General features: G+C 46.5%; 1 protein-coding gene across 5 annotated transcripts in view; it reads right to left on the reverse strand.

Moving 5' to 3' along the window:
* Positions 1-13,782, reverse strand: part of RNF216 (ring finger protein 216) — a 75,770-nt gene that overhangs the window by 57,027 nt on the left and 4,961 nt on the right. For 4 of the 5 annotated variants that reach the window (XM_064389997.1, XM_064389996.1, XM_064390000.1 and 1 more), the window contains 3 exons: positions 4,123-4,251; positions 2,878-3,014; positions 1,069-1,917 (listed from right to left, as the gene is read on the reverse strand). In XM_064389997.1, coding sequence (XP_064246067.1) covers positions 1,069-1,917; positions 2,878-3,014; positions 4,123-4,189 — 1,053 coding nt within the window. In that variant the 5' untranslated portion in view covers positions 4,190-4,251. Of the gene's footprint in view, positions 1-1,068; positions 1,918-2,877; positions 3,015-4,122; positions 4,252-10,741; positions 10,889-13,782 lie in introns of those variants that run through there. The other variant, XM_064389999.1, reaches the window with a different exon arrangement.

A 13,782-nucleotide genomic window follows, 5' to 3' on the forward strand; every position in this document is an offset into this window, starting at 1 on the left:
ACCTTGGTGTCATTTCTGTGAAGGCTCTCCCAGTGTTTGCTGCTTTGTGGTTTCTGCACACATATTACTACCATGTGGTATTTTGCTTTCCAAGACTGGACTGACACTGCAAGAATAGCCTCTTACCCATCTCAAAGGCACTGACCAACAAGGTCTTACTTGGAAAGAACTGAATTTTGTTAGATTATTTGAAAAAGTATTTTCCTTAACTCCAGTTTTCCCAAGTAGAATTAGATATGGGATGTGGAGGGAAGAATTGGAGGGGATGGGGTGGTGGTTCAAGATACAGACATATAAGATATGCCTGTTTACAAGAAAAAATGTTCAGTAAGCCCTGCCCTAGCAATCAAGGGGAGGAGTGTGCAAATATCACACACATGAATCACCACATTTTTATTTAGCTTTATTTATCATACATAAACCATGCTGCCCAAGCTGCTGAATATACCAAAGGATAAGGAGTGTCCTTCTTGGTGGCTGTTGTCATAGCCAGTGTCCCTCATGCTAAGCTTCACACATGGAGCATGTGGAGTTTACATACACAAGTCCTCATGGTGGTTATCTAGTTACTCCTTGGTGCTGCTGCCTGAAAATCCACACTGCAAGGGCAACCCTTACCCTTGGCCACCATGGTGGCATTAACATGGGTATGGACCACACTCCTGTAGGAGAGGCAGCTGAAAGCGGTCCTGGCTCTCAGCCACATGTCTCTAACACATCTGTACTCTACCCTGTATCCCCCTGCCACTGTTTAGTGTCCCAGGTTTGCCCATTTAGCTTTATATCCAATCCTAAACCAGCTCTACAGTGTTGGATTAGGAAAGAACCAGAGAAAACCAGACCGGATCCAAGAGGGTCTTTCAGGGAACAGACACAGCTTATTTCACGTTAAATGAAAGTTTTCCAAGACAATTCATCACATGCTCCTCACCTGGTGCATGGCTGAATCTCAGCCAAAGCAAAGAGGATTTGCAGCTGTGTGCTCTGAGCATGAGACTCCACACACCTTGAAAAGCCTGTCTGAAAACATCACTCACACAGGAGGCAGAGGAGCCTGGCAATACTTACTGTCTCTCTGATGAGCAGAGCAGTGAGGTCCTGCTCCTGCCCAGCAGCTCCCTGCTCCGGCACGTCCCCCGAGCCCAGCTCCTGCGAGCCCTGCGCGGGGAAGGCGGGCCCGGGCTGCTCGTTGTCTCTCCCTGCCGGCTGACCCGACTCCTCGGGGGGATGTGCCGGCTGCGGGGAGGCAGGGCCTGGAATGCCATCCTGCTGCGGCTCGGGCCGGGGGAAGGCTGGCCCCGGAGCCTTCCCTCCGTATGGCCTCAGAGATGCCGGGTTTGCCTCTGGCTGCCCTTGCTGAGGAGCACGGCCGTTCGCCACAGCCCGGGGCTCATCCGGAGGTGGGAAGGGTCGGGGCTCCAGCTGACCCTTCTCCTGGATCTCCTCCTGCTCTGGGGTGGTTTTAGCAGCTATTCCTTCAAGTTTTTGCTCTGGCTCCAAGTTCTCTCCTCGCCATTCCCGAGCTTTCATCCTTTCCTCCTGTTGAGGGGGAAGGTCTGCATTCTCCAGACTAATGATTTCTGTGTTATCAGCAGGCTGTGGATGCATCTTGATCAGTGGCAGCAAACTTGGGCCAGGCTCCTGGCTACCTCCAAGTTCAGATCTGGGGCCATTCAGCTCAGATGGTCCTGGCTGCTGCAAGACAACATCCACACCCTCCTCCCTGCTTGGTCCAGCATTGCTCTCCACCATGAGGTGATTCCCATCTCCCTGACAGGGCAGAGCTGAATGCTGCAGGTCTGTGCTCAAAGGCTCCACAGCACTTTTGGATCCTCCTTCTCCCACAGTGTCTGCACCCTGCCATGGAGCAGCAGGTCTGATGACATTGGGACGCAGAGGCTGCTGAGGCTTTGGGGTCTGAAAAGGACATCAACAAGACAAAGTAGGAATTCTTGTCTGTGTGTCAGAATCCTTGCTCCAGATACTTCTGCATCTAAGAAAACTTCTGATGGCAAACTGTTAAACAGTCTGTTCAGCAAGATGCTTAATAAAGCACAGGACTCAACCCACACATCTGTGTCATCAGCCTGTCCCCAGGTGCTACAGGAACCTTCAGCAGAACTGGGGATGCACAGGACTTTCAAAGTGGAATAATTTCCTAAGCTCACCTCAGTACCCACTTCCCTTCCAGTAAAATAGACTGGGAAGGGAGAACTAACTGATGACATATTTGTGTTCTCACCAATTTATTTAAACAGGCAGGAACCAAAGCTCCAAATATTAATCTCTGGCCTTGTTCTTGCCTCTGGCAGACAGACTGCTGTATGCCAACAGAAGCTGAGTGTTCTCTGCTGCTGTTTTCAACTAAGCAGCAGAAAGGTCAGCTTTGCAACCCATTTTCTCAGTGCTTCTGGTTAATTTAACAGGAAAGTGGAATATATTCTTAATATAAGATAGATATGAAATGCTGCAAAAATATCAGTGCCTGCAACACACCAACATGAATGCAAATAGCACGGAGGAATATAAAGCATATAAATCAAACAAAGTAAGGTTTGAAAACACCTTATGGAAGATCAAGTCCTCTTGCAAAGCATTCCACCTTCCTGGAATTAAACAGACAACTTTACAGGAGCTACAACCTTCATCAAGTAGAACTTAAAATACACAATGCAGTTCCACAGTCTGGCTCTCCCCTCCTGTGCCCAAAATATGACTAAATTAAGCCAGCAAAATGCCATCATTTCACTGTTATTTCAGACATCCTAAGTAGATTGCTATAACCAGGCAGGACTCAGGAATGCATCAGGTATTGGCACAAGGCTTGGCTATACAGGCCATGAATACAGCACAGCAGCTACAACAATGAACAGGTACCTCTGCTAAGATGACTATATCATCATCATCATCTTCCTCAGTCTGCTGCTTTTCTGGCATTTCCAGCAACAAAGGCAAATCTTCATCTGAGGAATCTGATATTGTGATGAGACTTTCATCTCGGTGGTTTATCCAGTCTGCAGAACAGTAAGTAAAGTTGAAGTTAGCTGTTGGCTCAAGGTAAACAAATACAATTACAGGGTATATGTAGCACTGAAACAGCTGAGAAAGCAATTTTCCCATTTGCACTGCAGGAAGAAGCATTCAGAGGTCACCAATTCCTCTGCAAAGCATTGTAACAGCCACTCCTGCATCCCTCAGCCTCCAGCAAAACACCTGCACAGCTTCAGCTCATCACAACAGCACTGCAGGCACAGTCTCTGACACTCACAAAGAATCTTCCACTCTGAACTCCAGCACGAGTCAAGCTGCTGCAAAAGTTATTCATGTAGGGAATACTTTTGCAGAGAAATCCTGAACTTTCAGTATCTCAGGGACATTGAATTTTCTTTGTTAAAGTGCAGGGCATTCTAGCAGAGAGATAAGGGTCTTTGTGCAATTCAGCCTCTTCTGAAAGAGAGGCTTTGCAGGAGTACCTTATGCAGGGCCAAGATAAGGCTGTGGCTGTGGGTGCAGAAGATACCCTGCTATTAATGACAACCTTGTGCCTCAAGGTTTGTCAAGAATGGAACACAGATGCTACTCAAAGCTGCTGGAACACAGGACAGATATTCAAGGCAGAAATAGAGGGTTTCTGTACTGCACAGAGAACATGCAACTACGCTTTCCCTAAAATCTGACATGTTTTGGCTTACTTTTTAGCATGAGTGCTCATTTATCACCTTTAAGGCACACAGAGAAAGCCTCACTTTAAATTCCACTCTTAGTGGAAGAGTGCCAATGCACACAGCCCTATGAAGGCATAAATTTAGGGTCAGCCTGTCTCCTTTGTGGTTCTCAGAAGGATGGATCCTCCTTGGATCTGCTGAAACACCTCTACACAGTGCTCCCAAGAAGTCAGCAATCTCCCTTGAGGCAGTACAACATGAGAAAGACAAGAGCCAAATAGTTTGCATGCCTGCATAATATGAAAGTTTCTGTAGGTGGCTAAGTCAGTGGAACAGTAGTGTGTGATGTGACAGAACAGACCTCCAGCAGCTCCCTGCAAGTTCAGTGTCTGTGAATCCTCCTGCTCAGGAGAGTTTCACAAGAGTGTTTTGGAAACAGGCACAGATCAGTACTCACCTTTCCCTCTGTGATTGCTGAAGCTGTTCAAGTTAATCACTTCTTCATTCCCACCTCTCTCTGCCATTTTAAACAGCTACACCCCAGAGTGTCAATGCCCCAGCATGGCAGTCAGGCTCACATGAGGAACTGGAAGGTAAAATAAAACCAACAAGGGAGTCAGGCAAACTCAGATTCACCCTAAGGGAGTTTTTCCCAGATTTAGCTGCTAGGGGTTCTCCTGGCTCTCCCAGCAGTCTCTCCACATGAGTATTTCTCTGTACCACCCCCTCAGGACCTGAAAGGAGATATGTTTCTTATCTTGTGTTCCAACTGTTGAGACAGTAGACTGAAGAGTGCAATTAGGCCGAGAAGTCTCTCTGGAGGAGCTGTGCAATCACAGAAGAGGAGGAGAGGTGCAGTTCTACCCAAGCAGGACTCAAGCCCTCCCAGTATATGGACCTTCTCCTCTTTCCAACCAAAATGCAATGCAGCAACCCACACAGTGCTGTTTCTGCCACAATCAATTGGTGAGAGGGGCAAAATCCCCTTGCCTGAGCTGTCCCAGGGCATCCCCACATCCACCTGCATCCCACACCCCCAGATGGTGTCACTGCAAGCATCCCTGTCACACTTAATGCCAGGGAAGTCACACGCAGCCTGGAGGGGAACAGCACCCTCCCAGCCTGAATTCCCCGAGTGCTGCCAAGCTGAGGCACAACTCCAGAGGCACCAGAGATGCTCCAAGCTCACTTCCACAATCCCCACACTGCTGGTGTGTCAGAAGGGAGCTGCACCCTGGGCAGAGCAGTGTGAGTGTGTGGTTTGTGCCTGCACTGTGAAACAGCACAGGAACATTCCAGGGAACACTTCCTTACCACCATCTGCTATTTTATAGAAGAGATTTCCCTGATTTACAGCAAGGGTTTGGTACAAATTCCAGGAAACACCATCTGCTCTCACACCAAAAGGAGAGCATGACAGGAATCAGGTTCCCTCACAGGACTGGGCTTTTTGAAGCTCAGCTTTGCTACCCCCACCTGTTCTCAGAGAGGCACAATGAATTGGCCAGAGGCTCCAAACAGGATTAGGGGGCCAGAGGAATCACTGCAAACTAAACAGGAGGTTTCCATTTTATGCTCTGTCAGCTTACAGCTCTCCATTCCCACTGTCACAGAGAGGCTGAACACATACAGGAACTCCAAGCACAATTTGATCACTGAAAGGAGAAAGGAGGTTTTTTTCTTTTATTGGAAAGTATTCATCTCCTCATTGCAGCAGAGGAATCTGTACTATTAAATATTTACTGATGCATAAGCTGGAAGAAAATGGTGGGTCTGCTATAAAATCCTGTTTGCTAGTACACAAGAGCAGTATAAATTCCCCCTCAGTAATTCTACTTAACTTCCTCTGCAGGGAACAGGATTTGCAGCTAGGATAGTAAAATGAAGAAATGAATTCAGATGCACAAGATACAATAATAAAAATTAAAATGTATAATTTATCACTTATAAAAGCCCAGCAGCACAGGCTTAGTGCCTGAGGGAACCTTCTTCAGAAGGAACCTCCAGCATAAAGATTTCAAGGCTTGCCTACAAACATCCACATTTACCTGATCCTTGATCTGGTGACTGTCCAATTTTGAGTGGGAAATTGGATGAGGGAACAGCAAGAGGTCTCTTCTAACCAGCATTACCACAAATATGCAACTGCCCTGTATTTGAGCCCTGATACCTCAGCAGCACATCCTAATTCCAGTAAGCAGCTCCAAGGTTATCATGGGCACACTGGTGCTTTGAAAACATCTGAAAAGCAAGATTTTTGGGGGTGTTCCCACTAGATTCTTCATCTTCTGCCTTATAAGGAGAAATTAATCTTTATTTTCCAGAGTGGCATGAAAGTGCTGCTCCACCATCACAGGCAGGTGCTGGAGCTGCAGCTCAGGGGCTGGGTCACTGTAAGTGCAAACTCTGCCCTTTGGAAAAGGTCACATCCACATTATTCCAGCTGTATTTTCCCTGGTACTTGTGCATAGCAGTCACCTAGCCCTGCACAGCACTTTTCCATCCTTAGCTGCCTTACTCATTCAGCAAACAAAATCAATTCACTTCTTGCCATTTAAAAGGTGGAGAAATGGGAGCAGGGGTAGGCCTGGGTGGCCAAGGTCACCAAGCAAACACAGCAAAGGATCACTCAGACTGGCTGGGGAGGAACAAGAACATTTGTGAGAGCCACAAACCAGCCCTTGCAGCACCAAGTGGTGCAGACAGGGGCTGGACAGGTGTCTGCTCAGATCTGCTCCAAGCAAAGCTGAGTGGTTGGATATTCCTCCTCTCCAGGGACTCATGGTGCATTAGCAGGGCTGGCTTCTTCCCAGGGGGGTGACACTGCAAATGCTCAGCACAGACACCAAAAAAAAATAAAAAATCTTCTCCCAAATAGCTCAAATGGTGCTTTGTCCAATGCTGGCTAAACCCCAGCTGTTCAGATCCATGAATGATGGATAAGCCACAAGAGTAAAGTTGTATTTTCTGTGGGCTACTCTGGCTCCTGTAGAGAGGAACTTGCACACTTCAACCTTCAGCAGTAAGAAAGAGGTACAGGGAATAATCTGAAATTAAATTTGGGATGAAAAAAAACTATCTGCACTTCCATACAAGAAAGTGTGCACACACCACCAAAATGATTTTAAAGCAGGAATAAAATAAATAGCATTAACTGTAATACACAGTCAAGGCAACAACAAAAAAAGCCAAGGCTGGAAAGAAGTGGCAATTCTTCCTACTTCAAAACAGACTGAATAAAACCCCAAGCAGCTTAATAAAGCCCTGCTTTGAGGGTAAAAGCCAAGCTTCCACCAAGAGCTAGCAATTCATTTTGTCAATACTCAATACAGAGCTGAAGTTTAAACAAATATCCATAAGCATGGGCCAGTTCCATCTAGTGGCATGAATAAGAAGTTTATTCATGTTTATAGCACCAGGCCGCCAAGAATGTGAAGTAACAAGATCAAAGCCACCCTGGGGTCTTGCCCTACATAAACAATAATAAAAAAGCAAGGAAGACAGATGGAAAGAAGCTATTCCACACTACCTCAGTGATTTCAGAGCCTATTTATAGGCAAAGAATAAAGCTACCTATAAGCAGGCTCTAACATGCCCATCAGCTTTTCTGCAATACAGTCAAGGACAGGAAACTTGAACTGTTTTAACAGCAAAGCAATCAGATAAACACTTTCCAAACTTTTTCATTTTTCTTCTTTTCTTAAAGGCTCCCACCTGCACCACAGCACACCAAGCTGGATTTGCTTTGAATCCCTGTAGCAGTATCCAGGTGACAAAATTCTCATCATGACTTTTATGACACCCAGTGACTGTGCAGGGAGGACACATCATGCTCAAGACATGGTCCCACCCAATTTCACCTCTGTATTTCTCCATGTACTCACAACTCAGTCATAGAATATCCCGAGTTGGAAGGGACCCAAAGGATCAGAGCCCAGCTCCTGGCCCTGCACAGACACCCCAACAATCCCCTCCTGTGCCTGAGAGCAGTGTCCAAACCCTCCTGGAGCTCTGGCAGCCTTGGGGCTGGCACCATTCCCTGGGGAGCCTGGGCAGTGCCCAGCACCCTCTGACACAGCACACCCCAGTTGTTTCACTGTGCAGACAATAAAATCCTTCCCATTATGGTTCCTCCTACAGTGAGTTGAGAGGAGAACACATTAACAGAACAGCTACTGGGAAAACCAGAGCCCACCAGGGACTTGGGTTTAACAGTTCTCTGAACTGACAAGACCTCAGACTGATAGCTGAGGTCACAGGGACTTCCTGGACAAGCTCCTCAAACATGCAAAAATATCATCCACAAAACCACTGCTTCCAACCACTACTACGAGGTAAGGGATCAGCTGCTACGAGGTGAAGCAGGTCTCAGGAGCACACAGAATGCTTACACAAGGATTTCCAAAACCCATTCAAAATCCTTTTAAACACCACATGACATATTTTTAGCTTAACCTAAAAATAGGCACCATTGGTGCTGTGCATATATTTAATCTCCTGATACATGAAGGCGTTTCTGGACTGCAGTAACTGGAGCAGAACTCAAATCTGCTCCCTCCACCCCACATTTGTGCTGTGATGAGCATCTTCAGATGGTGCTGGAATTTCAACTGACAGCCAAGGGGAGAGCCCCCCTTCTCAACACAGTGCAATGTATTTTCCCCCCCCAACACTTACAGCATTTGAAATCTTGAACTCCCACATACCCAAGATGGGACTAGGCTCAAAGTGCTCTTGTCTGGCTCCAGCTCAAGGCAACAGGACTAGACAGAAAGCAGGGGAGGCAGGAACTGAGATCCCAAATGAACAGGGGGGGAGGGGAAAAAAAAAAGAGCAACTTGAAAGAGATGTCAGCAACATCAAATCACTGTGTTTTAGCCTCTCCCCACACAGAACACCACTGTTGCTCACCTACACTGACAGAAGAGCATCAACTCCTACTTTGTGCCTGCGGGCAGCAAACGTGTCTGCTGGTAGCCTGCAAGCAAGGTGAATTTCTGGCTTATTTCAAGCTGCTAAAACAAGCTACTTAAATAATGCAGGGCTTGTGACAACCACCAAAATGAAAAGCTAAAAATTCAGTCTTTTTAGAAAAAAAAATAAAAAAAGCACAACAGAATGGAAATAAACCAGCCTGACTTACTGTCAAGCATTTCACCAAAACATTTCAAAGGGTTCAACACTTGCTGGGGGCTGCTCCTTGTAACAGGCACTGAGCAAAAGCAGGGAGAGTTTAACAGTGGTTGATCGTGTTAAGCAGTGTCATCCCAACTGAAAATTAGAAACCCCCTGATCATGAGCCCAACAAGAATTGCTGGGCACAAACAAATTCTATTTGCTATGCACAGGGCAGCTACTGCCACTGCTTCACACTCTGCAAAGGGACAGAGCCAGAGGTCAACACGTGGGGCTGCAGCAGAGCCTCTGCCAGCAGGTTTGCTCAGTTCCAAGCCTGGGAAAAGTGGAAAAAGCATCGATTCCAGCCCAAAAGCCTTACCCTGGCCTCTGAAGGCAGGAGGGTGTGGGCAGTGGCTTGCAGGAAAGACCACCTGGTTTCCAGCAGCACAGTCTGCTACAGGTGCTGGCCAAAGTCTCTCTCAGGAGCACAGACCAGGGGCAGGCTGATGACAAGAGCATCCACGCAGCTCTGCCACCAATTTTTGGGCCTGTAGCATGTGCTGAAGAGAAGCAACAAACCTGAAGATCATTTAATAACAGAACTGGCTGGTGAGTTATAAAGTATTTCCCAACTGTTTCCCACATTAGCAGCTGGCTTGGTTTACCACAGGATTTTAAACACAGACTCTCTGAGAAGGGCAAGACAGGATTCCTGAGATGTGAGAAAAATCAAGGAACAGAAACTGAAACAAACAATAAAAAGAGCCAGGTAAAATTTCTAGGTCAGAAAGCCACAGAACTGGTTTAACCACACCAAAACAAAATATAATACAAGAAGTGTTTTGTGGCAGGTAAATCCAACCTGAATGCTCACTTTCCCCTGATGGATAAGACACCCAACACACAGAGTTCAGTATCCCAGCAGAGCAGCCACTGTTTCCAAAACCCCACCAGCCTGTAACTGGCTCCAGCAGCTCCAGGGCAGGTCATGAATGAAGATGGAAATGAGGAATGAATCTGGCAGCAACCACAGCTTCCAGTTACTTCCCAAAAGTTCCCTCACCCTCTCTTAGCCAAGGAGAAAAGCCCTGAAGGGAGTGATGCCCTCTCCTCCCAGGCTCACCACAGGTCACTGCAGTCAGGAGTGTGACCAAGAGCACATCAGGAGATGCTCCAAAAAGAGAGGCTACAGATTAACACAGGACAGGCCACATCTGTGTCACTGCTCCAGGCTAACGAAAATTGCTTACTCAGAGCCAACCAAGAGAGCAGATATTTAGGGATTACTTGGCTTCAAATCCCCACTTAGATTTTTCCCCATTTTCTAAGCCCACTCAGGATTTACAGGAAACATCTTGGCTGTTTGTACATCACAAGACTTCTCATCAACCTTACTTGCACTTCATTTCATCAAGGTCACAGTATCATAAATTATTAATCAACTATTTGAAGTACCCAATCACCATTTTTATCTGAAACACAAAGTACAAGAGGAAGGAAATGTACCCAGTTTTACCTATTTCACTAACAGCTGGCCACATACATTGGCACCAGTTTTCCTTCCCAAACCTGTAAAATATTTGCATTTTCCTAGCAAAATATCTGCTCTGTGAGCTACTCTCTAAAATGTAAAACTGTTTTGAAGCAGCTGCATTCATTTTCCAAAACTGGGCAACACAAATGAAAGTTTCCCATTCCTTTGAGCTATTCCCTGGTGATTGGCATCAAGGTCAAGGTCTGGACACTTCAGTGCCTTCCCATGACCCCCATCAATCCCTCTGGCAAATAACAGAGCTCCCTATCATCCCACCTCCCTGAATAGCACAAGACTCCTCGTTTTGATGCCACTTCTGCACAAGAGGTAGAAACCTTTGGCTCTGTCATTCTCCCTCCCCCTAGCTGAGTCCTGAAAAAAAAAATTACAAATTCTAGTTGGAAAAGAGAGTTAATGCCTTTACCTTGAGCAGCTCATTTTAAGAGTGACGTGAAAAATCAAAGTTTTGAGGGAGAAGGAGGCATCCCTGGAGTTAGTTCCTGTAAAGGGCAGTGCTCTGCCTGCCTCAGACTTCTGGCATGTGCAAGATCATCCAGTGTAATCCCCTAAATCCAAAACCTCCCTCCCACATCACAAACACAGGTGCCAGCTTGGCATTTCATGTTGATGCAACAATTCAGACACCAGCAGCTCAGCACGTGGCTACAGACCTACACACAAACCCAGCCTTGCCCTGCTCACAGCCCATCTCCCAAACCAGCATTCAGAAGAACTCATTTGTTCTGATTTTGTGCTGTAAGGGTGGGGATGAATGGAAGAGCACGTGATTTGCAGTTCTGTTGCTTGCAGAGTGAGTTTTACTTCCAGTTTCCTTTCCCTGAACTCACAGCCAGGGGCTGCTTTGATCAGCACCAAGATTCAGTCACCTGTGGGTTTAAAGAGCTGGACTCCACAAACCCCAGGTGCTGCACATTCCTCCACAGCTCCACACAGCATTAATTGCAGCTGCCTTCTCTTCTCCATAAACCCAGCAGCCACATGGAAAAGAGCAGGAGGAATGCCCTGTGAGCCCCAGGATATACAGCAGAGTGCTCCTCTGTTACTTGTACTTCACAGATCCCTCCAGGAGAAAGGACAGAGCATTTCCTCTCCAAATCCTCAGTAGTTTTCCTACCTTTTTTCTTTTCTTTTTTAAGGCATCCTGAATGCCACTTTAAAGAGCTTAACAGAACAAAGAAATCCAAGTGCAACCTTTTAAGTAGTTATTTAACAAGCTGGATGAATGTCTTCAGGAGCATTCAGGTTCCCATCTTAGCACTGTTTTCACTGGAGAGGAAACAGAAATAAAGGATTGAAGATCGCTGGGACAGGCAGTGGCACTGACATTCACACTGATGAGCAACCAGCAGCCTGCTCAGCCCACAGCCCTGTCTGCAGGGGCACTGAGAGCAGGGAGAAGCAGGCTGCACACAGCCAGCAAACTGCTGGGAAAAGCAGCAGTGAGGGCTAAGTAGACCAAAACCAAAAGGGCTGGAAAGCACAGAGTCAGGTTCAGTTCCAGTGGCAGCCAGAGGACTTGAAAACCACAAGGAACTGATAGGCTCTGATGGCATCCTGGATGTTGAGCAGCTGCCCATCAGACCAGCTCAGGAAACCACCTAAGCTGCACTTGGGAAGCTGTGCTCCAGAAAAAATTACAAGCATAATGCACCACCAATAAAAAATGTGGAAGGGGGTATTTTTGTATTTTACTTTATTTTAAATGTGACCTGAACTTATCACAAAAAAACTTTGCTTTCAAGCACAGCACACCTCACCTTGTTCACAAAGCTGCTGACAACACAAAAGCTGAGACTTGACCTTGAGGTGGCACACAGGGAAAAAAATCTGATTTACTGCAGCAGCCCACCTTGGCAAAAAGAAGGTCTCTGTCAATCTGCACAGCACTTTCAGAACTATTGACTTAAAAGCCTGCCACCAACCCTTCCAGGTGTCAAACATCCCAGAGTGAGGGACTTCCAAAAAGAATTGACTTCACAGGTCACACATTCTGGTTACAACAGCCATGCCCTTTTTTAGGGCCACATGAAGCATCTGCACTTGCCACAGCTCCAAAGGTCAGCAGGCAGAAGCTGTGGCTTCATGTTCACAAGGGTTTCACTTCAATACCTGTTAAGGACAGTCATGCTCCCACACCACAGCTTGTTTCCTCCTCTCACACTGAGCTCCTCCAGCATTTCTCACAGCTTTGAAAGGAAATGCCCTGGAAAACGTTTTTGTAGGATTCAGATCAGATACCCTCCACATATCCAGCATGGTGGAATTGGGAGAACAGAATTGAGGTGGTAAAATGAACTGCAAGAAGGGGGAAGATCTTAAACTGCAGCTTAAGCTGATAAAGCCACAGCCTATCCCTAACACTCACATTACATGTGCTCCTACTGCAAGGTCAGGCACTTGCAAAGATGCTTTTACACAATCAATTAAGGGTTTAAATATACACAAAAGCCAGTTTAGAGCCAGACTGGGCCAACAGGCCAAGCTCACAGTCTTAAATCTTAAATTGCCTTACCTACTCAGAGTAAAATACCAAAAGAAACCTTGTGAAACAGGTGCCAACACCTAAGCAACAAATCCATGCTCTGCACCAATTCCTGCTGGAAAGAGTGAAAAATAAGCTGCCTCTTGCACCCAACAACTGCAAGGAGCAGCACTTGACAGAAGAACTGCAACTATCTCCTTACTGCTCCAGCACCACAGATGACCACTTGTCAAAAGATTTTCCAGCAACAGCCTTTGTAAAACTGGGTTTAGTTTTGTTTACAGCCACGTGTAGCCTCGCAGCCAATTCCAGCCCAGCAAGCTCTCAGCAGTGAAAACCCAGGGCAGCCTTCCAGGCTCATGACAGTTGTCCAGCCTGACTTCATCCACGTCACGTGGCAGTGGCTACTGTGGAGTTTGAGTATGTTAAAATAGCCAAAAAGCAAAGAGGCTGCATTTGAGGTAAGTACCACTGTATCAGAATAGAAAACAGTGACATTAGGTGGTGGCTGGATTTAGAGATGCTCCACATTCAGCACCAATCCCTTCTGAGACTACTAAAGTTCACAAATGAATGAATTATGAGCCAAAAAGTGAGGAAAGAGCCACACTTTAATTCTCCAGCTCCACAGTCCTGTAGATTAACAAGACTGTACCACCCACTAATCCCAAGGCAAGCCAACACTTCACAGGCACAGGACTACAAAAACCACCACAGCAACAGCCAGGGGGTTACACAGGCTGCACTCAGACCAGCTGCTAAGGACAGATTGTTTCAGACAGTGAATCCTATGCCCACCCTTGGTCAACACACTCATGTCCAACACCAGGTGAGTCCTCACAGCAGAACAGAAATTCTCTTCCTGGGTGTTGCACTACCAGACAGATTATTTAACTACCTGGGCTGGAAGATCAGTAAAAACAGCCACAAACTGCTAAATAAACACAAACATTGAGCTGAGG

This window comes from Passer domesticus, chromosome 15, assembly GCF_036417665.1.
Source record: "Passer domesticus isolate bPasDom1 chromosome 15, bPasDom1.hap1, whole genome shotgun sequence".
Classification (NCBI taxonomy): domain Eukaryota; kingdom Metazoa; phylum Chordata; class Aves; order Passeriformes; family Passeridae; genus Passer; species Passer domesticus.